General features: G+C 45.1%; 1 protein-coding gene across 1 annotated transcript in view; it reads left to right on the top strand.

Annotated features, from left to right (window-relative positions):
* The window catches only part of LMBRD2 (LMBR1 domain containing 2), a 420428-nt gene that overhangs the window by 372751 nt on the left and 19693 nt on the right, over positions 1-27984 (top strand). Inside the window, exons 15-16 of the mRNA XM_086960534.1 lie at positions 14361-14407; positions 22299-22404. Of these exons, the coding sequence (XP_086816660.1) occupies positions 14361-14407; positions 22299-22404 (153 nt within the window). The remainder of the gene's footprint in view (positions 1-14360; positions 14408-22298; positions 22405-27984) is intronic.

The following is a 27984-nucleotide window of genomic DNA, read 5'->3' as shown; positions in this document are numbered from 1 at the left end:
TGAGTCCTCTAAAGCCCTTCACCCGGCTCAATCGGGTTTCAGGGCGGCTTTTAGCACTGAGACGGCCCTGGTGGAAGTCTCAGAGGCTATTAGGGAGTGCCTTGACGGAGGCGGCAGAGCGGTCCTGGTTTTGCTGGACCTATCTGCCGCCTTCGATACGGTACCCCATGCTCTGCTGCTGAATCGGCTGGCAGAGGTGGGACTGTCAGGCGCGGTTCTGGCCTGGCTGTCCTCATTTCTGTCGGAGCGGACGCAGCAAGTATGGATACCTCCTTACGCCTCGTCTCCCAAGAAGCTCAGCACAGGGGTCCCTCAGGGGTCGACGTTGAGCCCTCTGTTGTTCAACATTTATATGACTCCGTTGATCCATCTGGCTGAGCAGTGGGGAGCCAAAATAATGGCGTATGCCGACGACACACAGCTGTTGTTTACCTGGCCCAAGAACTGCTTAGATGCCAGTGTCGTCTGCTCCTGTCTATCCAATGTCTTTCGGTGGCTCCTTTCAGCCCAACTCAAATGTAACGAGGACAAGACAGAGCTGTTGTTTTATGGCAACTTCCCGGCCAATTTTAAGGATCTTATTTGGCCGCCTGATTTTGCCTGTCCCAGCTCTCTCAGAGGCCTGGCCAAAAACTTGGGGGTCTGGTTTGGACAGGATCTCAGGTTCGAAGTGCATCTAAAAAAACTTACGGCGACCTGTTTCCTGACCCTTAAGTCACTAAAAAGGTTCCTCCCACTGCTTCATAGGGAAGCAAAAGAGACGGTTCTGCGTGCTCTGATCCTATCAAGGCTAGATTACGCCAACGCCCTCTTTAGCGGTCTCCCTAAATATCTTATCAATCGAATGCAGATCATTCAGAATGCTGCGGTTCGACTTTTATTTCACCTCCCGAGAAGAACTAGCGCATCTGCCCATCTCCGAAAGCTCCACTGGCTTCCTGTGGCCCATCGTATTGTGTTTAAATCACTGGTCCTGGCCTTTCGTGCCTTGCACCAACAAGGACCACAATACTTGCACAAGAGGTTTACTTTCTATATTCCTCACCGTGCACTCCGATCAGCTAATCTCCTTCTGATGTCTACGCCTAAAGTCAGATATGTGAGATTGGGTGGTCAGTCTATTTCTGTCCAAGCAGCTCGGTCGTGGAATGCCCTGCCGCTCTCTTTGCGAGCTTCAGCCACACTGACAGAATTTAAGAAGGGGTTAAAAACCCACCTTTTTAATCTCAGTATCTAGTTGCTTTTTTTCTTTTTCCTTCTGGTTTGGCCCTGTTTAAGCTCACATATCGCGCCAGGATACTCTGTAGTAGCAGAGCGCGTAATAAAATATTTTATACATACATACATACATACTTTTCTAGACTGGGTGACTCTGCAAGAGATTGTAGACTGGCTTCCATCCTGCCTCCCCGCCTAGTCCCCCTCTCTAATAAAGCCTACATTGCTGAAAACGTGTTATATCTGAAGGGGCTTATGTGGTGTGGAAGAATGTGGTGCTACCCTGCTACTTGGCAGAGAGTACAGAGTATCTGGAGGTCTAGCTTGTGACTGGGATGTTTCAAAGGCAGACACAGAAAGATAAAGATCAGACAAAGAGAAATCAAATCTGCCATAAGCACCAAAGGTACAGAAGAGAAACTCCATAATATTGCTGCAGTTAAAGAACGTCGCTGGCCCCCTCATTATACTCAAATATAGCTATCTCCTATCTTACAAGTTGACTGTCTGGCAGTCAGTGTCAGTTTAATTCAAATAGCCCACATTCTCTCAAAAACACCTTGGCCACCAGTAAACCAATTTTGCAGCAGTTGTACAAAGCTATAATCAGTGGCATTGTTCGTTGTCCCATCCAAAGCAAATGCTGCCAAGCCACGTGCTCTATCTATATCCATGCACAGCTTTTCTGTCTAAATGGTGTCAATATATGTTCTCAGGCTATTCTGTCACCATATGTTGTCAGGTAAGTGTGCCAAATTACCCATTTAAATTTACCCAGACACAAATGTACATATTGTGCTACTAAAATGATGTACAGTTTATGTGAATTCTTTGCAGGTCATATTTTTATTGGTTGGCTGAATCCAGCCGTTCATGGAAAAGTGGCATATTCTTGAACCTGCATTAGAGTAGATTAATAATAAAAGTTAGTCCAATACAGTTTCTTTCAGTAACATATTGTGGTAATTGTACAAAAAAAATGTTGGTGAATATATAAGATTTCATGTAGCATGGAAAGCAACTGTGAAAATGATCCTTTGACTACTTGGAAATGTATTTGCATATTTTAAGTGTATTACCAGTACTTGCCTTGGCAACTCTTGGTGTTACCTGCTCTCCTGAACTGAAGGCTCAGCAGAAATTACTGATCACAATATAAAAGAGTTATTTTCTAATCATTTTCAAATTGTGGCTTTCGATGAAGATCAAGCCCAGACATCTGGTGCATTGTTCTCTCCTCCGGTCATTATCAGCACGGCACACAGGCTTAGGCACCTCAGCAAGCAGGATAATGAAACAAGCATTGGCAAATGCATTAGGTTTGACCCATGTGATTAATAATACGTTTTTTTCTTACGTTTTAACTTGATGAGCAGTAGTGCTATATAAGTTTTTTTTTTAAAGTGTTATGACTTGTTTACTGAGAAAGGCAATATATTGTGTGGTAACTGGTGGTATTCTAAAGGAGTTGGGTAAAACAAAGAGCAGGGAGGAGTACACAGTGGGTTAAAAGCTCGGCGAGGAGTGATTGGTTAACATGCCGTGCTGGTAACTTACAAATGCCCATAAAGGTAAAAAAACAAGCCACCTCCAAAAGAAAGAAAACCCAGCAAGGGAGCGACCTCTGTAACCTGACCAGATGAGGTAACACAAGACACCCAGTTTGGAACGCTGTGTCCCAGCACCAGGAGTAATGCCATATCATAGAAAGGCTCAATACCTACATAAAGACCATGAGCACCAAGCCTCATGCGTGCTTAGAAACCTCAGCAGTGCATTGTAACTGGCCGGGGTCAAGCCTGGCTGCAACACAGTGAAGCACCAAGCGGGAGAATCAACGCAAGGCAGTGCTCCCCTGGCAAGAAAGAGCATCCTGAGGCAATACGGCTAGCGCGCAGCACTATAATGTTCAGGGATCCTCTCGCAGTTTTAGGGCGAATAAAGCAACACCCATTCAAAATGCTGCACTTTTGTAGCCGCTCAACGAAAGTACATTATGCAAATGTAGCAAATGCGGAACTCCTGCTCACACACTGTAAAGTTCAGGGAACATCGCACACAGTAAGGGTCAGGGCTCGAGTCGGGGTACCACGCAGGTGGGCGGCGTCCCCCCACTTATTTTACCTGGTGGACGCTGTAGGAAGGTACATCCTGACTATGGTTGCCCCCAACTTTTTGCCCTGTGTTTTAGCTGGTTTTGGACATAGTCGACCTGGGACCCTGCCAATCAGGACCCCAGGCCTACTGCTCTCTCTTTAAAATGGATTCCATGTACCCTAGGTACATTTCCAATTGGTACTGGGCCACCTTATCAGACCCTGTAACTCAGGGCATAGGTGTACCCAGGGCTGCCAGGGGCTGCAGCATGTATTATGCCACCCCTGGCTGGCCTCCTAAATTTGACACAACTGGCTGCATGACAGCTGGGGCAAAGTCGTGTAATCACCCTTTGCTGTAGGTGTAGTATACCTATACCTAACCCTAAAATGGACACACAGATTCCTATCAGTCACTCCTATGGCAGGCCTTGACAATCCTGAAGGCAGAGTGCTTGGAATCGTGTGAGATGGTGCTCTGGCATGAGCTGAGCCTGTCTGCAGCTTGCGGAACCAAGTCCTAATAGCTGTTCCATGATATCGCATACCATATACTCTTAAGTGCATTATAATCCTCGCGGTTAAATGCTATCTTTGGTATTGCTTTATCAAAACATGTCGAGTAAGGTGTCATACGAATTGGAATACTAACCCCTCGCCAATTCTGGCGACGGGGTTAGCATTCCACCCTTCTAGAGGGACACGACATGTATGTAACTGTGAACCCCGGTTAAAGTTAACTGAAGCCTCAGCTCCACAAAATGGATGCTGCCACCACAGACACGAGTCTGACCCCCTACAGCTGGGAGTCCTTCCAGCGAGGGGAGCCTGGACAAAGGGTTTCCTGTCAGGGGCGGTGCTAGCACCGTCCCAGACATGGTTTTGTGTATCCTGGGTAGGCAGGGCTTTACAGGAAGGTGACTGCTGAGTGGCACCCCGGTGCTCACTACGCATAGGCCGGTCTGAACCAGTTCCAGGGGCACACCAGCCCCTGGCCTGGGGAAGTCCGGCATGGCTGAGGGGTGTAACCACCCCCCACCTAGTCCCACCCATAGGCAGGACCTAGTCACCGGGTCAGCCCCCTTTTTTAGTATAAAGATGGGAGCGGGCCCCCTGTTAAAATTAGATCATCTTTGGAATCAAGATACCACTTTCTTCGAAAGGACTTCACGATTTCTTCTTCAAGATTCTCCCTTGTGGCTAAGGAGTAGTCACCCTGCATCCGCAGGCACCATCCTAAAGAACACTGCGGTCTGCTGCAAGTCCTTCATCACGAATCCGACGACCCAGCTCGACGAGACCCGGCTTCCCTGGCACCTCTGACCTCTACTCACCTCTACAGCCCAGCTGAGAACCGTGAGTGCGACGAGACCTCAAGGGACCGACGATCGCCAAGACTGCACGACATCTTTACTGCAAGCCCACCGTGTCCTCCACTGGTGAGTGCTTTGGGGTCCGAGAAGCCCCGACCCTGCGCAGCTCCAGCACCCAAGATCAGCCCCCCTGCATCTCCACGATCTGCGTGGGGCCCTTCTGCTGTTTGCTGTGCACCGCGTTGTTTGGCTACTAGCCGGCTGGCTTGTGGCCCTCTGAACGACGCCCAACGACTTCACGGCTGCTGGTCTGGTTGCTCCAGGCTGGCCTTTGCTTCCTTCTTCAAGAGAGGCACCCCGGACCCTCCTGGTCCACTCCAGACGCCATTTTAGGTCCACCGCGTGGGCTTGAATTTGCCAAGGCTTTGTTGCCCAATCCTGGGTCCAGCGACGCCGACAGCTTCTATCTTCGTGGGACAGCTCGATCCTCCATCCTGGTCGCCGACAACGCCTCCTGGTCCGTGAGATCGTCGAGTCAAGCGTCACCCACTCACCTAGTCGAGGTGGCTACCATCCGGTGCCCTCCTGGTGCCCACTGACTACTGGCTAGTAGTCTCGAACTTGGTCCCCTCTGCTTTCAGGTGTCATCTATCTTCAAGATCCAGGCTTGGATCCGACTGAACTTTCTTCACTGGTCACCGGCCAGCATCTTTTCTTCCGGCTCCTGGTCCGTCTACGAGGATTCCCGACGTCTTTTCAGACCTATGCAGCTGCAGCCCCTGGGCTAGGTAACTTCGGCATTTCGGTGCCCCAGCATAGCCTCACTATCCAAGGGTCAGAATCTACTTTCGTTTTCTCCCTACCAGGTCGGGTTCGCCCGAGAACACTAACTTTCTAATTCCTAGCTACCATAGACTTTTGTCCCGCATCTCGCGTGAGAGTGCACACACTGCACCCGAGTCCCCTAGGCCTCCTAGACATAATCTAACGATTCCCTAGTCAAGTCCTAGCGATTCCAAAAGCTATTAGTACTGTACTTACCTGCTAGGAATTTCGCATTCCACTTTCAGAGTATATGGTTTTCCGTGCCCCTCGGGCATTTGTATATACTGTGCTAACTTAAGTATTTTTGTAAGAGTTTTGGTTTGTGCTTAGTACCCTGTCCTCATAAAGAGTACAGGGCTGTTGTGATCTTTAAATAAATAACTGTTTATTTTCATAACACTTGTGTGGTGTCCTTTCACTTGGTATTCAAGGGGTATATGTGTGGTAAACAGCTGGCTTAACGCGCCCTCTCGAGTCTTTAGCCTTAGACTGCTCGTATCCACGCTACTAGGATAGCTGGTCTATAAGGTTGACTTACAACCAATCATCAATAAGGTTTGCTGGACTGATACATAGTGTTCACTAGAATAGTGAGCACTGCATATCAGGCCACCTTCTCACATTGGTGAGCAGCGGTTGGGATTTGAGCTTGCTGTTGTTTTACCACACGTATCCTAAGAATATCTTGTTGAAAGATCACATAAAGGACTGTTAGGTACATATAACTAAAGCTTAGAATACTCTGAGTTCTACTGAACCAGCTGTTGTAGCTCCTCAAGGCTTAGCACACCTTGGCTGCAACTCTTAGCAAGGGATCAGTAGGTAAACACATAGTGTAGGTAGGTGCATCACTTACACCACACTAGAATCAGCATGTCAGACAAAGGAGGAAACTCTGAGTATCCCCTTGTGTCAGTGGACCTTCCACAGGTCACTTCTAAATATGCTGCTCTTAGCTTCCATGAGATGAGACAAGTGTGTACTCTCAGGAAACTAAAACAGGGGTCTAACCCCACCACTTCCTTTCTGATTGGTCTCTTAGAGGCTTATGATGCCAGTAGGGCTGGTAACCCAGACCCTTCTAATCCAGAAGGAAGTTTGCCCTCCTTACAGGGTCCCTTTGATATCCATCCCCTCCATGAGGCAGATGATGCTGAGGAGGAGGATGAGTTGTCTGGGGATGAGGCAGATAAGGGACAGGTAGAGGTCAGTAGACTAACCCGGACCAACTTAAGCAGACATGAGAGGGACTCTAGGGGAGCCCTGGGGCCACTCTCAGGTCAGCTTAACATTGGGAATGGACGAGTTAGGTCTCTATCTAGAGGCTCTAACAGATCCCTTCATACCAATGGCTCTCAACGTTCCTCTCAAAGGGGAATGACATCTCCCCAGAGGAGAGTGTATGAGGCAAAGGAAAAGGCAGCCAATCTGAGGATTGAAAGGGAAGAACTTGCCCTGGCCAAAGAAAGGCTTGCCTTTGCTAGAGAGCAACAATTGAGTGGGGCAGTCCCCACTGGTGGCAGCAATAATCCTAGCAATAGGGAAAGGAGTTTTGATAAAAAGCACCTGAATAAGATAGTGCCCCCCTTTAAAGAAGGGGATGACATCCACAAATGGATTACTGCTTTGGAGAGAGCCTGCACTGTGCAGGGTGTTCCCCAAAGTCAGTGGGCAGCTATCTTGTGGCTCTCCTTTGATGGTAAAGGTAGAGATAAGCTCCTCACCACAAGGGTGGAGGATGCTAACAATTACCAAATCTTGAAGAATACACTGGTTGATGGGTTTGGTTTAACCACTGAACAATACAGGATGCTGTTCAGAGACACCCAGAAAACTCAGTCTCAAGATTGGACTGACTTTGTTGATTGTGCCACTAAGGCTTTTGAAGGCTGGCTACTGGGTAGTAAGGTTACTGATTTTAAAGGATTGTATAATCTAATTATGAGGGAGCAAATCTTAAATAATTGTCAGAACCAGTTATTACATCAGCACCTGGTAGACTCTGATCTGACCTCTCCACAGGAATTGGGTAAGAGGGCAGACAAATGGGTCAGAACCAGGGTTAGGCCTAAAAACCAGGGTGGTGACCAGAAAAAGGAATCAACCAAGCCTCAAGAGAAGGGTGGGGATAAATCCTCAGAGAAGACTTCCCAAGGGCCCCAAAACTCCAACAAGGGTGGTGGGTCCCAGAACACTCCTTCAGAACAAAAGAAACCTTATTGCCATACCTGTAAACAGGTGGGTCATTACAAAAGTGATGTCAGTTGCCCTAAAAATGGTAATAAGGGAAACATACCCCCAGGTAATACTCCTAAACCTCCTGTTACCACTAGTGGTAATCCCCCAGGTGGTGGGAGTGCCCCCAAGAATGTGGTGGGCATTACTTTGGGCAATCAGGAGGACTATGGCCTAGCCAGGTTCCCTGACCACACTCTTGTCTGTGAGACTGGCATGGGGTTTGCCAACTTCACTACTGGACCCCACATTTTGGGAAAGTATAGACAAGAAGTTTTAGTGAATGGTCGGAAAGTTGAGGCATTCAGAGACACAGGGGCCAGCCTCACCATGGTGAGTGACCATCTGGTCCCCTCTGCTCAACTGACCCCTGGTTTTACTTATCAGGTGACAGACATTCATGGAGTGAAGAGAAGGCATCCCATGGCAGTAGTCAAGCTCAGTTGGGGTAATGTCACAGGGCCCATGAGAGTGGCAGTGACAGATAACCTACCTGTAGATTGCTTACTGGGGAATGACCTGGAACTCTCAGCATGGGCTGAGGTGGAGCAAGAAACTCACTCCAGAATGATAGGCCTATCCAGACAGGTTAGTGGGGCAGTAATAGATACAGCCCCAGTCCAAGCACCATTCCTCCCTGAAAAGGTTGGAAGGGCAGTGGTAGCCACTGCCCAGGCTCAGACAGACTTTCCAGAACAGGATAGGAGGGCTGTGACAGTCACAGCCCAAACACAGACTGAGTGCCCTCCTGAAAAGGTTGAAATGGTCTCAGCCTCTACTCAAACAGATAGTGAGGTTGTGAAGCCTGAAACAATGGATCACTCCACTCAAACAGAGAGCATTGAGGAGGAAGAAGAGTCTTCCCCCTCCCAGACACTAGGTGAGAGCCAGCCTCCTCAGGGAACTGACTCTACCCCTGTTGAAGGAACTGCCCCAGAGGTAGTCAGGCCTAGCCTGGCAGAGCCCCTGATGGCAGTGGACCCTTCCCAGGTGGGACCCAGTCTGGAGCAGGTAACCTGCACCTCTCTACCCTGCCTCAGTCAGCCCAGGGCTGTGGAGGTCAGGGAGGCCAGTGGTGGACCCAAAAGGGCCCCCTGTCCAAAAGAACCCCTTAATCAACAGATTAGGATCACTGAAGCTGGTAAACCTAGCCAAGTGAAAATAGAACAGACTCCTGAGGGATCCCCCTTAAAAGTAGTTAGGGAACTCCCACAGCTGGACACTGGTGGGCACAGCCAAACATGGGGCCTAAAAACCCCAGACCTGACCTGTACCTCCAGTAAGCCAAACAGAGGGACTCAGCCTCCAGCTTTAGGTAGCCAGAGGCTGACCCTGAGAGCTCAGTGCATCTCAGCTAAAGAAAGAAAGGCACACATGATGGATGGTGATTGGAGGAAGTTGAGCCCAAAGGTAGAGGAGCCTCACTTCAGTACTCCAACCCAGCATCAGCCTTCTTCTTTCCCAAGACACACCAGAAACAGAGATTCCCTATGGTGGAGACCCTCAGATACCCTTAGGGTGAGGGGTTGCCTAGTGGACCATGACACAGGGGGAAACCAAGCCAGAGCTGGTCCTTCCTTATATGGCCACTTAGGTAATAGAGGCTTACCTGGGCAAGGATAGCCTTATCTCCTTTCGTTTGGGGGGGGGTTGTGTAGGAAGGTACATCCTGACTATGGTTGCCCCCAACTTTTTGCCCTGTGTTTTAGCTGGTTTTGGACATAGTCGACCTGGGACCCTGCCAATCAGGACCCCAGGCCTACTGCTCTCTCTTTAAAATGGATTCCATGTACCCTAGGTACATTTCCAATTGGTACTGGGCCACCTTATCAGACCCTGTAACTCAGGGCATAGGTGTACCCAGGGCTGCCAGGGGCTGCAGCATGTATTATGCCACCCCTGGCTGGCCTCCTAAATTTGACACAACTGGCTGCATGACAGCTGGGGCAAAGTCGTGTAATCACCCTTTGCTGTAGGTGTAGTATACCTATACCTAACCCTAAAATGGACACACAGATTCCTATCAGTCACTCCTATGGCAGGCCTTGACAATCCTGAAGGCAGAGTGCTTGGAATCGTGTGAGATGGTGCTCTGGCATGAGCTGAGCCTGTCTGCAGCTTGCGGAACCAAGTCCTAATAGCTGTTCCATGATATCGCATACCATATACTCTTAAGTGCATTATAATCCTCGCGGTTAAATGCTATCTTTGGTATTGCTTTATCAAAACATGTCGAGTAAGGTGTCATACGAATTGGAATACTAACCCCTCGCCAATTCTGGCGACGGGGTTAGCATTCCACCCTTCTAGAGGGACACGACATGTATGTAACTGTGAACCCCGGTTAAAGTTAACTGAAGCCTCAGCTCCACAAAATGGATGCTGCCACCACAGACACGAGTCTGACCCCCTACAGCTGGGAGTCCTTCCAGCGAGGGGAGCCTGGACAAAGGGTTTCCTGTCAGGGGCGGTGCTAGCACCGTCCCAGACATGGTTTTGTGTATCCTGGGTAGGCAGGGCTTTACAGGAAGGTGACTGCTGAGTGGCACCCCGGTGCTCACTACGCATAGGCCGGTCTGAACCAGTTCCAGGGGCACACCAGCCCCTGGCCTGGGGAAGTCCGGCATGGCTGAGGGGTGTAACCACCCCCCACCTAGTCCCACCCATAGGCAGGACCTAGTCACCGGGTCAGCCCCCTTTTTTAGTATAAAGATGGGAGCGGGCCCCCTGTTAAAATTAGATCATCTTTGGAATCAAGATACCACTTTCTTCGAAAGGACTTCACGATTTCTTCTTCAAGATTCTCCCTTGTGGCTAAGGAGTAGTCACCCTGCATCCGCAGGCACCATCCTAAAGAACACTGCGGTCTGCTGCAAGTCCTTCATCACGAATCCGACGACCCAGCTCGACGAGACCCGGCTTCCCTGGCACCTCTGACCTCTACTCACCTCTACAGCCCAGCTGAGAACCGTGAGTGCGACGAGACCTCAAGGGACCGACGATCGCCAAGACTGCACGACATCTTTACTGCAAGCCCACCGTGTCCTCCACTGGTGAGTGCTTTGGGGTCCGAGAAGCCCCGACCCTGCGCAGCTCCAGCACCCAAGATCAGCCCCCCTGCATCTCCACGATCTGCGTGGGGCCCTTCTGCTGTTTGCTGTGCACCGCGTTGTTTGGCTACTAGCCGGCTGGCTTGTGGCCCTCTGAACGACGCCCAACGACTTCACGGCTGCTGGTCTGGTTGCTCCAGGCTGGCCTTTGCTTCCTTCTTCAAGAGAGGCACCCCGGACCCTCCTGGTCCACTCCAGACGCCATTTTAGGTCCACCGCGTGGGCTTGAATTTGCCAAGGCTTTGTTGCCCAATCCTGGGTCCAGCGACGCCGACAGCTTCTATCTTCGTGGGACAGCTCGATCCTCCATCCTGGTCGCCGACAACGCCTCCTGGTCCGTGAGATCGTCGAGTCAAGCGTCACCCACTCACCTAGTCGAGGTGGCTACCATCCGGTGCCCTCCTGGTGCCCACTGACTACTGGCTAGTAGTCTCGAACTTGGTCCCCTCTGCTTTCAGGTGTCATCTATCTTCAAGATCCAGGCTTGGATCCGACTGAACTTTCTTCACTGGTCACCGGCCAGCATCTTTTCTTCCGGCTCCTGGTCCGTCTACGAGGATTCCCGACGTCTTTTCAGACCTATGCAGCTGCAGCCCCTGGGCTAGGTAACTTCGGCATTTCGGTGCCCCAGCATAGCCTCACTATCCAAGGGTCAGAATCTACTTTCGTTTTCTCCCTACCAGGTCGGGTTCGCCCGAGAACACTAACTTTCTAATTCCTAGCTACCATAGACTTTTGTCCCGCATCTCGCGTGAGAGTGCACACACTGCACCCGAGTCCCCTAGGCCTCCTAGACATAATCTAACGATTCCCTAGTCAAGTCCTAGCGATTCCAAAAGCTATTAGTACTGTACTTACCTGCTAGGAATTTCGCATTCCACTTTCAGAGTATATGGTTTTCCGTGCCCCTCGGGCATTTGTATATACTGTGCTAACTTAAGTATTTTTGTAAGAGTTTTGGTTTGTGCTTAGTACCCTGTCCTCATAAAGAGTACAGGGCTGTTGTGATCTTTAAATAAATAACTGTTTATTTTCATAACACTTGTGTGGTGTCCTTTCACTTGGTATTCAAGGGGTATATGTGTGGTAAACAGCTGGCTTAACGCGCCCTCTCGAGTCTTTAGCCTTAGACTGCTCGTATCCACGCTACTAGGATAGCTGGTCTATAAGGTTGACTTACAACCAATCATCAATAAGGGTTGCTGGACTGATACATAGTGTTCACTAGAATAGTGAGCACTGCATATCAGGCCACCTTCTCACAGACGCCGTCCCCCCTGCAAAGATGCCCTTGCTGAGGAATAACGTGAATATTCTTGTCATTAACGGAATGCAGACGGTGCACAGAAGATGAGTGCATGCTACTCCTACCTCTGCAACAGAGACTGCCTTTCGAACGGGAAAGCTGTACACAGTAAGCTGTACACAATGGTCACACTGAAATGGCATGATCTATGATTCAGGCGCAGTGTCACGTAGACGGTGATAACATAATACAGAGAATAAAATCTCTCGAGCGTGAGCACAGGTGGGTGCAGGAGGCACCCTGTTTTCTTTTTGACTCGCATCAGTGAAATGTCAGGGTGGGTTGACCTCCTAATATTTGCTGGCTTCCTTATGGTTGCCATATGGATCCTCGAAAGCCATAAAGTATCTCCTGTCCTGATGCTGACCAGATCATTATTAATATGGGGTTGAAATGTCAACATCATACTGATAACTGGCTTGGAATTCTATGCAGACATCGATAAATATAATGAAGAGATATTTAGTGGTGTCATTTAATGATATGACATAACATAAAATAAGCTGTTTCCCTTCTTTCGGAAGCAGTTAAAAACCTGTTTTTTTTAACCTACATTGCTGATTTCGCCTGTCTCCTAGCTTCTGTTATGGCCTGCGCTGGGAAACCCTTGTTTGGTAGCTGCGCGCAATACAAAATAAAATAACATAACATAACATAACATATGAGACAATTATATTTCCCTTTTTGAGGTCCAGCGTCTCCGGTCAAATGTTTTTACCTTTCGTGACGTCACTTTCTGCCGTGACGTCACTTCCTGTCTTTGAGCGTCCCCCCACTTCCTTATTCAGGACTTGTGTCCTGGTAAGGGTGAATAAAGCAGCACCCATACAAAACGCGGAGCCTTTCCAGCCGCTCAACAAAAGTACATTAAGCAAATACGGCAAACGTGACACCCCCACAGCCGTCCAACAGTGCACACAGAAGCAAATAGAGGCACCATCGCAGCCACTCAAAAGTAAGCAATAAGAGATGCTTTAAAAAACAATGCAGCCAAAGTGGTATCTTCGCAGCTGCCTAACCGTGCATAGAGAAGTAAATGTGAGCAGCTCAAAATGAAGCAATAGAAATGCTTCATAAAATCAGTGCGACAAACGCAGTGCCCTCGCAGCCATTCTAACCCAACTGCCTTAAAGCACATAAAGGCAACATGAGAGAAGCTGCGCCGTCGCAGCCAACTGCAAATCCCCAAAAAAACACAGTGCCCACCGTCCGAAATAAATTAGTTCATTTGGCATGTACATATATCTTAAGAGTGGACGCATCATGAGGGGGCAATGCAGTGCGTCGCCAAGTACAAAGGAAGGGTTCAAGAAAATAAACACTTTGCAAACAACAATTGACAGAGTGTGTAAACCGGCATCTGAGCCAGAAATAGTAAAAAAATAAAATTGAAGAAAAACACATAAAGCAAGCTTTAAATGCACGCATGAAAGTAAACGGTATAGAGTGTTAACAAAAAGAAAAAAGTTTTAACCGCTAACACGGATGGGGATGAGTAGTTAGGCCCCTGGAAACTGTTAAGATAGACACAGAAGAAAGAACAGGCTACAACCAATAGGAACTGAGGAAAGAAAACTGGCAAGCACATTGATCAATAAGAACTGAAGGTCCCTTTTAAGATATATTAAAAACAATAATTTTACAGGCGAAACCTAAAAAAAGACAAGAGGGACATAACATCTGCCTCCCAAAACACAAACTAACGAAGAAGCAGGGTTTTGATGGGGACCCCTATAAATAAAGAAAGACAGTACAAAAGAGATGTGGGGTTGCAAATGCAATAAAAACAAACTTCTGAGTAGCGGCCAACCTCTCCACCGAGAAGAGCGCTCGCTTTGGGGAAGCGATACTCTTTAAAAAAAAAACAAAAAGCATAAAAAGAAAAGTACACAGAGGAAGGCTGAACATGGCAGCAGTTATGCAGGGATTTATTTTTCCGTAAGTGAAACACTGGCACAAACCTTGCATCCTTGAACGTCCTGCGGAGAAAAGCCCTAGAAATAACTCCATACAGCAGAGTTCTTAGCATACAGGTCTTACTTTACAACACCATCATCTTAGAACCCCATAATACTGATTTCTTGTTAAACTGGGTGTTATTTTTCTTGTATATGCATATCACTAGCCCAGTGTTTGAAGGTTTTATACTGTAAAGATACTTCCTAAAATCAACTGTGCTTTTCAGTCATTAATCGAACCAGATGTTGTTAAAGCATATATCTATTTTTCTCATCAAATATTTTTCCATTTCTGCTAGAAAAAAGAAAACGTCAAAGACTTGAAGAAGGCGAAACTAGACGAAGGGTAACAACAATTTTTGGAGGCTTGTTATTTGGGAAATTACTTTGAATGTAAAAAAATTATGCAAATCTAAATGTATATATTTGAACTTTGTTCACCTTTTTACCTAAATTGTTAACATTCTGATAAATCTTGCAAAAAGTCTGAATTTTGAACATTATGTCTTCTTGGGCGTGATCTGGTACTCCAGCAGGTTATTTGAAAACCGCCAACTCCCACCAGTATCTTCACACCAAATCTGGACATTACAAGATAATGAGCCATCAATGCAGAATTACCTGTAGGCCTGTTTTTCTACTGTTATTTCGAGTTACTTACCCAGTACAGATGACTTTATGCTGCAACTGCAGATTGTATAGTCCTGCAGTGTGGGGATGGGAGGCTGAGATGGGGCTGCTAGTGCTGGGTCATGGTAAGCGTATTCAGTCTTACCATGACCCATGACCTTCCCCTTTAACTCCCCCGCTCCCACCCCTTACTCAAGAGGAGGATGGATGGACTCTTGGAGGTTTAGCAGCTTTGTATCAAGTCCTGGTCTATTGTTTCTGGGCTTGAAACTAACATGTGTGGACCTGATAATTCTATCATTACTGGCTAATCAGAATGACCGACTCTTAGATAGCCTTAGTGCATTCTTTTAATCACTGAAACCAATTCCCTATAATTTCAGTCCCAAATTAACATAGCTTCTAACCAGATTAAAAGTAATTTCTCAATTTTTAGGTTTTGGCTAGGTATTTCGCAAGCCTCTTGGTTCCCAAAATAATTATCATAAAAATTGAAGACATTTATAGAGATACAGAGCCTTTCCACTAGCCCTTTTCCCCCACTGGTCTGTTCAAGTGTCTTTCACATTTTACTTTCACCCACCACAGCATGTGGCAGTGGGTCAGCCCACTTGAGCTGTTTGCTCTCTTTATTGTAATTGCAATTATATACGGCTTACTATCCCTAACGAAGTGTTTAAGCACTTTTTGATGAGTTGCACACTACTTTGGGATCCAAAGTGGATTGGTTGTGGGTTCGTATAGGGAAATTTGAGTTGTTAATTCGAGCGGTGGTCATGTGAGTCTGTTAGTTGGATTGAATAGGATAAAGGAGGGATAGGGGAAGGGTCTAGAAAGTGTTATGTAGGAAAGAGACAACTCTTGAGTAGTTTTCAGAAGATGAAATAGTTAATCATGAAACTTTTTTGGGGTAGTGAATTTCATAGTGTGGCTGCTTGAACAGAGAAAGATGTACCACCAATGGGTTTTTTCTTGAATGCTCGGGTTTTGAGGTGAGGTGCCATATCTGGAGCAGAGGATTCTTTGTTCTGTGTATTTGCTGATTTTATCCTGCTGAAAATGTTTCCTGTTCCATGTATTGCTTTGTGGGTGACATAAAGCGGCTCGAAGGTAGATCTTCTGGCAACCTGTAAACAGTGTAGGGACCTAAAGGCGGGGGGAGGGGCTTGTGGCTTTACATGTACAAGTAGTCTGGCGGCAGAGTTCTGAATTCATTGTTGTCTTTTCATAATTAATAAAGATGAGGCCATTGGTGTAATCACGTTTAGACAGCACAAAAGTGATAGTAGCTTGGACCCTGTGTGAAAATCCTAGGTGGGGGAAGATGCGTTGCTGAATCTTCTTAGTAGTGAAGCTTGAGCTTGCTAACTTATCCACTTGAGCTTTCATCAATAACTTGGAGTCCATGGTAATTGCAAGGTTTCTTACTTCCTTGAATACTTTAGGAAGTTGTCCCAGATCATTAGGCCAGGTGCAGAGTGGCTCATCATTTTTCCAGTCGCCACACGTTAGTATTCCAGTTTTGGATGCATTCAATTTGAGAGGGCTCCATGTCATCCACTGATCAACGGCTGTGAGACAACTGAAGATTTGAGTTTCCAATGTCTTTGAGGCTATCCAGTTTAAGAAGTATTTGTGTCTCATCTGCGTAGCTATACCATGTGAGTGGAAATTCATTGATTCCTGTGGGAATTACTTCATGTAGATGTTGAAAAGCATGGGTCAGATGATATACCCTTGAGGGACCCTGCTTTTGTGAAGTACGGTTTGGATGAGAAAGGGTGAGTATGGATGACATTTATTCTGTTTTGAAGGTAGGATGTTCTTCAGTCAAGAGCAGTCCCCTATATGCCAGCTAGTAGAGTTTTTGGTTTAGTGTGCCATGATAAACGGTATCGAAGGCTGATGAAATGTCCAAGAGAAGTAGTGCAGTGACTCCATTCCGGTTTACTGTGTTTTAATGCCTTCCCAAATGGCGATGAGCGAACATTCTGTGCCTCTTCCTGGACGGAACCCTGTTTGGAAGTCAGAAAGTAAGGGGTGGTCTTCAATGAATTGTGAAATCTGGGTGAATGCTGCTCTTTCAATCAGTTTGCCCAGGGAAGGTCCATTTGTAATCATTCTGTAGTTGTTTGAGTCATGTGGGTCCAGGTTTGTTTTCTTTAAAAATAGGCGTATCTAAACCTTTTTATTTACATTTTCTGGAAAGAATTATTGATGATAGTTCTGCCTGGTGTGGCAGCAGAGGTAGTTAAAAGAATGTTCTTGAAGATTAGTGGTGGGTAAGGTTCAGAAGGGCAGCTGGCTGACCTGCTTGCTTTGACAAGATCCATAAATTAATTTTATGGTAGTTGTTTGAAGGAATGTAGATGCTGGGTTAGCCTACTCTTGGAGGGGATTGTTAGAAATGGGTTGGTACTGGTGGTGTTTCTTTGTTTTAAATAGGAGTCCTGTATGTCTGCTATGATTTTGTAATCATTTGCTAGTTTGTCAGTAAATGTTTGAGAAATTCAAGGAGAATTTAATAACCTTCTTAATTTATTTTTGTATTTTGAATTCTGTTTGAGTAATACCTGCTTTCTTTTGTCCTGTTTCGTTTTTTTAGTGGTATTGGGATAGCAAAAGCTTCCTTGAGCCATTGATAGAGATTTTGAACTGAGTTTATTGCATCTAGGTCTGTGTTGGAAGTTAGGGCCTCATTAGGATGGCGGATGGACCTGCGTCCGTCCGTCACCCTGGAGGTGGAGGCACCATCCGCAGGGGCAGTGGCGGTCCCTCCGGTGCAATTAGGATGTGACCGCCACCCTGGCGGTCACATCCTGTATCTTTAACCTTGCGGCGGGTGCTGCTTGAAGAAGCATCCGCCGCAAGGTTAAAAATACATGTTTAACATTTACATGCACAAAGCGGCAGGCACCGCGCGGTGCCTGCCGCTTTGTGCATGTAAATGCTGGGGGTGCCATAGGTACCCCCCATGTGCACCCCCAGCCCCCGACACCCTGGGGGCCCGCAACGGTACCCAAACACCAAAGACCACATGCTTTTCCACAGCGGAAAAGCCGCCGTGGAAAAGCATGTGACGATGCACATCCTAATTTGGCTGACAGTGTCTTGCAGACACCGCCACCAAATGGCCCTCCACACCCCGCGGATCAGCGGCGGACGGACCTGCCGTCCGCCGCTAGTCCCACCGCTAGTCCCACCGCAATCCCACCGCCATCCTAATCTGGCAGTGGGTGTATTCTGTGGCCGCGGCGGTGAATCCGCATCCTCGGGGCCAGCGGTGGCTTCCGCCGGCCCGGAGGATGCGGATTCACCGCCATCCTAATGAGGCCCTTAGTTGGGTTTCGATGTGTTCATAATTAGGGGGTGTCTACAGTCGATATGGCTGCATGTAAGGTGGCCTTAGGTATGGTGATTTGTGTTGCTTTGTTTTGGAAAACTACCACTGTGGGTGAGGGTGTACATCTGACTAAAATATGGTTAAAGTAAGTACCGGGCCGATAGGCCAATCTATCCTGTTTTTCCTTTTTATTTCATGGTGTTTTTTTAAAGGTTAGTTTCTTTTTACTTATAATTTGCACACTACACCAGCTGTGGACAATTGCATTTTTACTTTTTAATTACTTTTAAACTTTTAGGACCAGATGTATGAACTCATTTTCGTGACACGAACTATTCAATCCTTTAAATTGCAGGGTTTGTGACAAGAAAATGTGTTTTGCAAATATTCTTTCAACTTCGCATTAAATACCCATCCTCTTAAATGCCATGAATGGAAAGCCTCCTGCTTGTCTACTTTCCAATAAACTTTTCTTCAATCAAAGATGATGTCTCTCTTACCTCGCTGTCCCTATGATTGTATTACTAAAGTATTTTTCAAAAGCAGTTCAATTTTCTTAAAGAAAACGGAGGTTGGCAGTTGTGACCTCAACCACTGCCTACTCCCCCTCAAGCTGCCACCTCAGTTCTCAAAGACGAAAAGCTCCAAAGGGAACCCCTTCCTTTTATAAAAATCTGCGACCTCCCCAACGTGAGTCAGTAGCTTATCAATGGTTTGTACTCGACATTTGAGCTACGTACTATTGACAAATCTGGAAGGGAAGCTCAGAACACAGTCCTTTCGAATTGCGATTTGATATTTGTAAACCCATTTTAGGAATCGGAAAAATTCTACTAATTCCTAAAATGGGCTTAGTACATAGTAACTAATTTTTTAGTGGTCCCAAACTCTCTAATTTCATGAATAAAAGGGTTGTCAAATAATAAAAGGTACAGTCAGTACATCTGGCTCACAATTTCCACTAGACTGCTGCCTTTTCCACCTGAAGCTGCCACCTCGTTTCTCAAATGGAAGAGGTCCAAAGGAGACCGTTTCCACTTTGCAACTCGGTTACCATCCCAAGCTCTGGAGTCGGTAATATAATTTGGGTACTTCACAGTGGTGCGCAGCTGCAATAATTCAAAGTCCCTGCAAGCCATTGTTACTTATGGTCCTGAATCGTAATTTAGGATGAATGCCCTAAACATGCATCTTCCAACTTGCGATTGTGTATCCATTTCTAAACCTATTTTAGGAGTTGTTAAAACTTTACAGAGTCCTGCAATTGATTTAATACACAGTAAGTAACTTTTTAGCGGCCGCAAACTTTTAGATTTTGTGACTGGGAGGGTTTGTCTCGCTAAAATGTTCAGTACATTAGGCTCATAGTTACTAGTCAGCATTGGCATATTGCGACGAAAAGTAAGCACAATACAGTACTGGTCAGGTAAGGTAAACAAGCAACACTGTTAAACATATAGAGTATGTCTTTGCCTAGTTCCATAATGAGTAATATATTAGTCTAACTGGTGCAGTTAGTACAACATGTAGAAGGTTGCAAGGTTTTCAGGGACACCTTTTAGATGCTGCATCTTAATCAGCACAAGACATTCGACATGCAGTCTATTAGCATAGGATAGGGTAGTCGGGGATATTATTATTGTATTTAAATCCTAAATGTTCCAGGAAAAAATGGATAATGACTAAAAGAGGCACAGTCTCTACATGTATCTATTGCAACCATCATACTTCAGACTTTAAGATAGATCCATACATGCATAATTTTTATGAACAACCATTAAGAACAAACCATGAACCCCATACTTTCTGTTCTATTTATTATCTCAGCCGATGCTGACAGCCTCATCTGCCAATGAGTAATCAACCAATGCAGTACAACACATGCAACAACAGTTTGAGAGTGGGCTGTATCATGCATACTTGGTAAACATGACAGCCACACTGTCCTTAAAGACACTTATCCTTATCTTTCTATTGATAAATGTACACTCCAACCAAAACCAAAATCAAAAGTTTTATTAGCAGCTAAATGTATGTATAATAAACAGTAAAACAACAAAGAATCATTGAGTATTTGTATATCTGATAGTATGAGCAAATAAAAATAGATGTTTCAGACAGGCTGTTTATTTCAAACATCTAGTAACAAATGCACTAAGCCCAGGGCCAGACTGGTCGTAGCGGGCACCGGGCAATCCCCCGGTGCGCGGCACGGGTGGGGGGCCGGTTTGTGGCCCCTGGGGCCGTTTTTGTTACAGGGCCGTTTTTGCAGCATAAATCGGCCGAAAACCGGCCCTGGTAAAGAGCTCAACGGCACCCACAACCCCCCCCCGGGGGGGGGCAAGCACGGTTTTGGTCCCCAGTGCGGCCCCAACTAAGCCACTAGTCACCAACAATGTGATTGCCAGGGAAATTGTTCCAGATGAAGGCCTCCCCACCATATTTGAGAGATTTTACCCCCTTTCAGGGAACAAACGGAGGATGTTCTTCGAGGGACATGTACCTGCTCATTCCCCGCATCCACCATTGCGGCTCAGACAGTCAGTCAACCCTAAGTGTTGGGCAATATCAGGTCGCTCATGCATGAAAGCCATGTATTATAATGCCATAGTATATATTTTTGAATTAAAACACTCAGGTGTGCAGTAGGGCTGGCATGGGTGAGCGTGCACTGAACCTGTGATAGGGTGTACAAGATCACCCGTAGAAAACCTTGATAACTGGGCTGTCCCTAGTAATATGTAAGGTCCCATCTCTTAAGTGGTGTCTCAGGCATGGTGGGTAGTAGTCTCATCCCATATTACATAGTCCAACATCAGGTATTATAAATGAGCGTAAGCCATGACAATATCCATAAACAGTTATCAAATCTAATACATAGAAACTGGACCTCAAGACATCAAAGCAAATAAAGGTCCCAGTAAAATGAGCAAGATTGTATTCTGGCAGTGGGGAACCATTGGTGCAGGTCAAGATGCAAATATGAACTGTTCACCAGAAAACGCAATTCATTTTTAAGGTGTCCCTTAGTGGGCGATAAAAGTTATGCAGGATAGGCAAAGTCCACAGTTTATTGATCAACTCTGTTTTGATGTTGTTGATGGGTATAATAATATACAGGGCATACAAGCTCTACTAATGGTTTTCTAGACTGTATCAAATAATATTGCTGGAGAGCAACATTGAAGGTAAAGTAGGCATGAAAATCCTCAAACTGAATCTCACATTTTTCACAGGCAGTACACAAAATCATATCCCTCTCCTAAAAGTGAAAACAGCCATGCTTAGATTCAAGGATGAAAGGGAAAGAATTAAGGTTCTAATGAAGACATTCATTAATAACCTTCGATGAATTTTGAGTGACTCAGGAGTTCTGAAAGTAGTCGCTCAAGATAACTCTCCATTTTGACCTGCTCAGATCTTTTGATAGTTTTAGTGGATATTTTCAATTGAGCTAACTGCAGGCTTGAGCTACTAAGTGCGTCCAAAATTTTATCTCCGGCAACAACACATCCCACAGAGGGTAAGAGGGAAAGAAGGAATTCAAGACCACCTACCTTCCAATCACGATTTCAGTATCAATTTGTGGATTTAAACTCAACACAATTCCCTCCAGCAATATAAGCTGCTTTAGTTTGGGAATAGTTACTATTCAAATCTTCTCAGCCATTGTCCGTTCACCTACATCTGTGCCAAAGGTCATACATTGGTCTCTTATCCTACATTTAATGGATTACTGTATTGCTCTTTCCGGGCAAAACATCCAAGGCTGTCAGACCGTTGTACAGTTGCTCCTTCCTTTGACAGGAGAGGAAGCCAAAAATATTCAAAGTTACCATGTTAACCATCACCCTCAAAAATACATAACCACACATTCCCAAAACCGTTGGACAATTCTGCAGGTCAAAGTAATATCCAGAAAATAACATCTTAGGGCAATCCCCTTAGAAAGTCGAATACATTCTAGATAGAACAGCAGGTGTGAGACACTGCATGTGTTGATATTTGAAATGTGTAATGCATTGCTGTGGGTTGTTTTAGTGCAGGCCAATGTCTTAGACCTTCCACAGTGTATATCACATTTAGTTCTTATTGCCAGTTCATTATGAGCACTTTCCACACGACGCTATGTACAAGAATGCCAGTGGTGAAGTGCCAACAGGTTTCCCGTGGCGAATAACCTATTTCTTCACAATACACAGATGTTTAGATAAAGTTGAATGAGCTGTTAAAGTACCAATGAATGTCTTTATGCATTTAACAGGAGTGGAAAGAACGGTATGGAAATCGAGGCGAGGATTCCACAAGGAACAGAAACATTAATGGTGACCCAAAAGACTCAACCTACACAGAAATGAGCACAAACAGACGTAGGTTCCCACCATGTTTTCTCTCTCTTGTACTTGCTTTGATTTATTAGCCATCATTTAATAATGTAACGTTCATAGACTAATGTTTACCAAACTATCCTGTTCTGTAGATATGTATTTCTTTAAACAGTCCTAAAATGTCTCCTACATAGATGTGTAGTAATAGGATTTATTTAAGAATGAAGATACACGGATGTGCTATATGCCCACAAATATCCGACATCTAAAATGGGCAGAACGTAACACTTATTTTCTATTTGTATTTTATTTGGTGGTATTGCTGAGTAGGCTGTGAAATATACTGGGTATCTCAAAATGTGTTACTATGTACAGTATTGCATTCCACATCATCTTGAAGTCAAACGCCACTTATTGATTGAAGGCAGTAAGAAGACCGATCTTAAACGAACAAGTCAAAAATTAATGAAAGTGTTTTAAAGAGGGTCACAAATCCTCTTAAAAGACTATTGTAATACCACTTATGGTTGTTCCAGAACTGAATGATTAATTCTGGTTCACTAATCTTCACTTTCTTTGGAGGATTTCGTAGAGTTTGAACACATTTTAGCCGACCATTTCCTTTGAATGTACCAGCCTTTTCAGTTTCATCGTATCGGTTTGACTAATTTTCATTTGACTAAATCTAATAAATAAATTAGGCCTAGTCTGAAGTTCCATAAATATGCTAATGACATACTGACTGTGTTATAGGCAATATTTCGGCTAAATGCTCATCCCTGGCAGTTCGCCTGGCCAAGATTGCTGCATGAAGCAAATCAAGAGCCATCTTACGCTATTGAGTGTGAGTTCCAAGAAGTTAACTTTTCCTGGATCCTCCATGCTGTATTGACCATGGTACACAGTGTAGGAGTGGAGTTGGACCAAGAATAGATAAATAGTCTCAGATTCATCTTTTTTGTTTTTTTTGAAGGACCCTATTTGTAATATTTATGTTTTATTTCTCACAATTAGACAAGCTAATGATGAAAAGACTGAATTATGTGATCCCCATAACACAGCTGAAAAAAACGGACAAATATTTCCCCATGGAGGAAACCCTTCCCTACACCACAACTAAATTTGAAGTTATTATTTTCCCATTCCCAACCCGAAAGTATATACTGTCCTTAAGAGGAATACATCTCAAACACATCCCAGTGTGAGAATGGGTCATCCACATTTTTGTGAATACCCACTAATTCCCGAATTGGTGGGTGTTCCCAAACTTTCTGGGGCATCTTTTCCTGGAACCCTGAATCTCAACCCATAGAAAAGGATTTACTCATGCATAATTTTGCACCATGGTTGGGTATCAGTATGGATGAGTAAATCTGCGTATGAGAATAAATTCACTTTTATTAATTTCAAAAATGAATTTACGATCCTAAATCGAACCATTGACATGTGAAAGTTGAACATCACATGAAAATGGCTCTATGATGTGGCCCAAAAAAGAGATAGAGGTTTACACATTCAGCTTCCAGGATGCACTCCTCTTAAATATCACGCTTTGGGTGGAATAAACACATCAGCTAAAAATGCATTTCTTCTCAGTCATGCACATTACATAAATCATGTCAGATGTAATGATTCAGTTATGCAGTAGTGTCGCTTACACAAATGCTTAAGAACCTCTGTGGCACACATCTTTAACACACCCAATATGCAGAGAACCTAGTGACACTGCAGGCACCACACAATCTGATGGCTCTAACAGAGACACTGCTTTGGTCAAGCACATATTTCAATCTGCTGGGATCCACTTTCACTTCTATAGTACTAAAATTGCACAAAATATATGAAAGTTATTAATCTAGAAATTTCTCCTACCTATGGTACTAGGTGCATCCAGTTCTGGGCTCTCTTTTTTTTTGATCTGACATTAGCCAAGACATTTTGATTTAGAAAAATATCTATACATACATACAGAAACATTTTTAAAGGGACTTTCTTCATTCATTGGTCTGTTTGTGTGTCATTCTCATGTTGCTTTCGCCCTCTACAGCACACAGTATGGGACAGGGAGTTAGCCTACTTCAACTACTGGATAACATCACTTTGAGTGACTGAATTTTTCTCTTTCAAGAGGATTATACCCACACATACACTAGTTCCCTACTGTGCCAATGTTTTGTTTCAAGTTTATTACTTTGGTGTTCCCTTTGTATTTATGTGTGAATGATAGCAGTACCTTTTATGCTAGTGAGCCAGGTAATGACACATGCCACATTCCACACTTTGAGTGCCTGTCTCTGGCCAATGCTGTTGTACATTATTTTTGGAGCGTCCTTTATCTGACTGCTGGCATTTCACACCTTAACAGATTGCATCCATTTGAAACTGTGTTGTGTTACATTGTCTAAAGCTTCAATATTACACAACTGAATTCATAAGCCAACAATTCTTCATAAGACTTTTATTCGGGTCTCTGTTTCACCAATGTTTTTTAATGAACTTTGCCCAGGAAGAAAAACAGCGTTTATTGTGTTCATTATACAGCACTTGAAAACCTTTTTTTATTTCCATCTTTTCTTTCCTTGTTCTTTTTTTTTATCTTTCCCTTTTTCTTTCACTCTTCCATTCCTTTTTGCTTTCTTTCTTCTTTCATTCCTTCTTTCATTTTTTCTTGCTATCTCTTACAGTTTTTTCTTTCTTCCTTTCTTAATTTCTTTTGTCCTGTCCTCCTCTCTATCTTTTCTTTCTTTATTTCTTTTTCATTCATTCTGTCCTATTTTCCTTCTTTCTTTTCTTTCTTCTTTCATTTTTCTTTCTTTCTCTGTTTCTTCTTTTTTTCTTTCTTTATTTCTTTTAACCTGTCCTCTTATACATATCTTTCTCTTTCTTTCTGTCATTCCATCTGTCCTATTTTCTTTCTTTTCTTTCTTCTTTCCTTCTTTTATTTCTTCTTTCTTTGTTGCTTTCCTTTTTTCCTTTTACTTTCTTTAGTTTTCTTTCCTATGCCCTTTTTTCTTTTATCCCTCTGTCCTTTTTTTCTTTTATTCAGTCCTTATTTCCTTTTTCCTTCTTTCCTTTTTCATTCATTCTTTTATTGCTTCTCCTTCTTCCTTGATTTTCTATTCCCTTTATTCCTTATTTCGTTATTTCTTTCTCTTGCCTTCTTTCTTTCCCTCTTTCTTTTTTCTTGTTTCCATTCCTTTACTCCTTATTTCTCGCTTTTATTCCTTCTTTCTTGCTTTCATTCATTCTCTCTTGCTGTTGTTCCTTCATTCCTTCCTTCTCTTACCCCTTTCTTTTCCTTCTCCTCCCTTCCTTTTGCTTTATTTTCTTTCCGTCTTTCTTTTACTTTCTTTCTTTTTCTCTTTCCTTCCTGCTTTCACTTTTTCTTTCCCTCTAGCTTGCTTTCTGTCTTTCCATCTTTTCTCTCATTCCTTCCTTCTTTCTGTCTTTCTATCCTTTGTTCTCTCTTCCTTGCCTTCATTCTTTTCTTTCTTGTCTTCCTTCTTTCTTGAATGCATTTCTTCTTGCCATCATTCTTTCCTGCTTTCTTGCATTTTCTTCTTTCTTGCCTTCTTTATTTCTTGCTTTCATTGCTTTCTTATTTCCTTCCTCACTTGTTCTTTCATTCCTTTTTTCTTTCCTAAAAGACAGGAGGCTGGTAGCCAGTATACAGTAGTTGACTTTTTTAGGACTGTGTTAGCCAAGACCTTTTGATTTTACAAAAATTATGTGTATGACTTAGTATCTTATTGGGGTTTTTAGCTGCACTTAATCCATTTGTCTGTAGTTGTCATTCACATTTTTCTCCACCCCACTCGAACACGCATCAAGGGGCAAGGCGTCACCCACTCCAGCCATTTGCTGACTTCACTATGAGTTATGGCATGCTGGCCTTTCACAAGGGGTACAAAAGGGGGTGGTGATGGACGGAGCATCTGAATCAATCAAACACTCACACCCAGTCAAAAGATCTGGGTTTAATCCATCACCGTTCTTTAGCCCGCTCTGCCACCCCAGTTCAGACATGGCTATATGCAAATCAGTCTGACCCTGTGCCTCATGGAAACAGTCCAGCCCGAACTGCCAAGCCATGTCTCCCCTGGACCGGAAACAAGCTTCCGAGGACCGGTTTCGGCGTTCCAGCCGTCTTCAGCCCGGCTTGCTTGAATCCAGTGGCAAAGTGAGCAAGGGACTCACATCTGAGCGTACCCTGCCACACTTATGGCGGCCAAAAGCGCTACAAAAGGGGGTGGTGATGGACGGAGCATCTGAATCAATCAAACACTCACACCCAGTCAAAAGGTTTGGGTTTAATCCATCACCGTTCTTTAGCCCACTCTGCCACCCCAGTTAAGACATGGCTATATGCAAATCAGTCTGACCCTGTGCCTCATGGGAACAGTCCAGCCCGAACTGCCAAGCCATGTCTTCCCTGGACCGGAAACAAGCTTCCGAGGACCGCAATGAGCACATCCTGACACAAATTAGTTCCATTCAGTGCCAGGGAGTACAATGGTAATGTGTGTGTTTTTTCTGCCCCAAAAATGTTTTTGCCTTTATTCAGTTTGTTTTTTTAGATTGACAAACGTCCGGCAGCTTTGCAAACAATATAGTTCTCGATACCGATGGTCACGGTGCCAGTGGCGCCCACCGGTGGCACAATCGCCAATCTTACCCCGACTCCGATATGCAGCCAGAGTACCTCACCAGACGCCCTATACAACACCGACAACGAGCCTTGCCTCCTAGATCGGAGCCCGAGCACTATTCCCATGGGTTAGGACTGAGGGAGCACTGAGAGGGGTCTCTAGACCCTGAGGAATACAAGCTATCCGAAGAGAACCCTAAAGTGTGGTGCTGTGAGGTACTGGGTGAAGCCAGAGGACTGGATATTTCTCCAGATACTGGTATGCTTTCTCTCCATACTGTGGCTACGGAGGAGGGAGCCTCTTATACAATTGTGCTGCAAAGGGCAGCTGAGTTCTTGGATCGTCAGTTGCCCTCAGTGGCAGCCAAGACTAACATCTTGACGGAAGTGCTTCTACCAGGAATCTCCACCTCAGAACCGCTACGCCCGTTTAGCGAAGCCCTCACTGACGTCCTTTTGGGGACTTGGTCTAATCCTTTGAATTGGAAGACTATCTGCCGCCATTGCCCCAGTCTTGAGGACATAAATTCCTCACCCAACACATTACCACAGAGAACTTGGTGCTCCAAGCCCCAATGTCCAATGTAAATCCTAGCACATTCCCTTCACCAATCCCGGATAGGGAATCCAAGAGGCAGGACTCCAAGATTGCAGCGGGATGCCTGGCTTTCACCTTGGGGATGCCCAGTAATGGGTTATCTCGCAGGGGAATACCAGGACGGGTTCCCTAAGCAAGCGCTGGGACGCTTTCGGGCAGCCATGCGCTCTACAAATCAAATTTCATTTAATTCATTTCAGGACTCTTTGGGGAAGAAGATGTTTTCTTCTGCAAGCCTGGCATTGCAGTCTGTGAACACCACATGGGCCACTACTCCCACGCTCCGTAGAGCACGGTTGCGCAGTGCTGCCAATGATCCCGGGGCCTGGGCCATGCTCTCTCAAGTAGTTGCTGATGGGGGAAGCAGCGAAGTTCA

This window comes from Lissotriton vulgaris, chromosome 3_1 (assembly GCF_964263255.1).
Source record: "Lissotriton vulgaris chromosome 3_1, aLisVul1.2, whole genome shotgun sequence".
NCBI classification, from domain to species: Eukaryota; Metazoa; Chordata; class Amphibia; order Caudata; family Salamandridae; genus Lissotriton; species Lissotriton vulgaris.
Note: the sequence above shows the minus strand (reverse complement) of the source record. Positions and strands in the feature narration are given on the sequence as shown.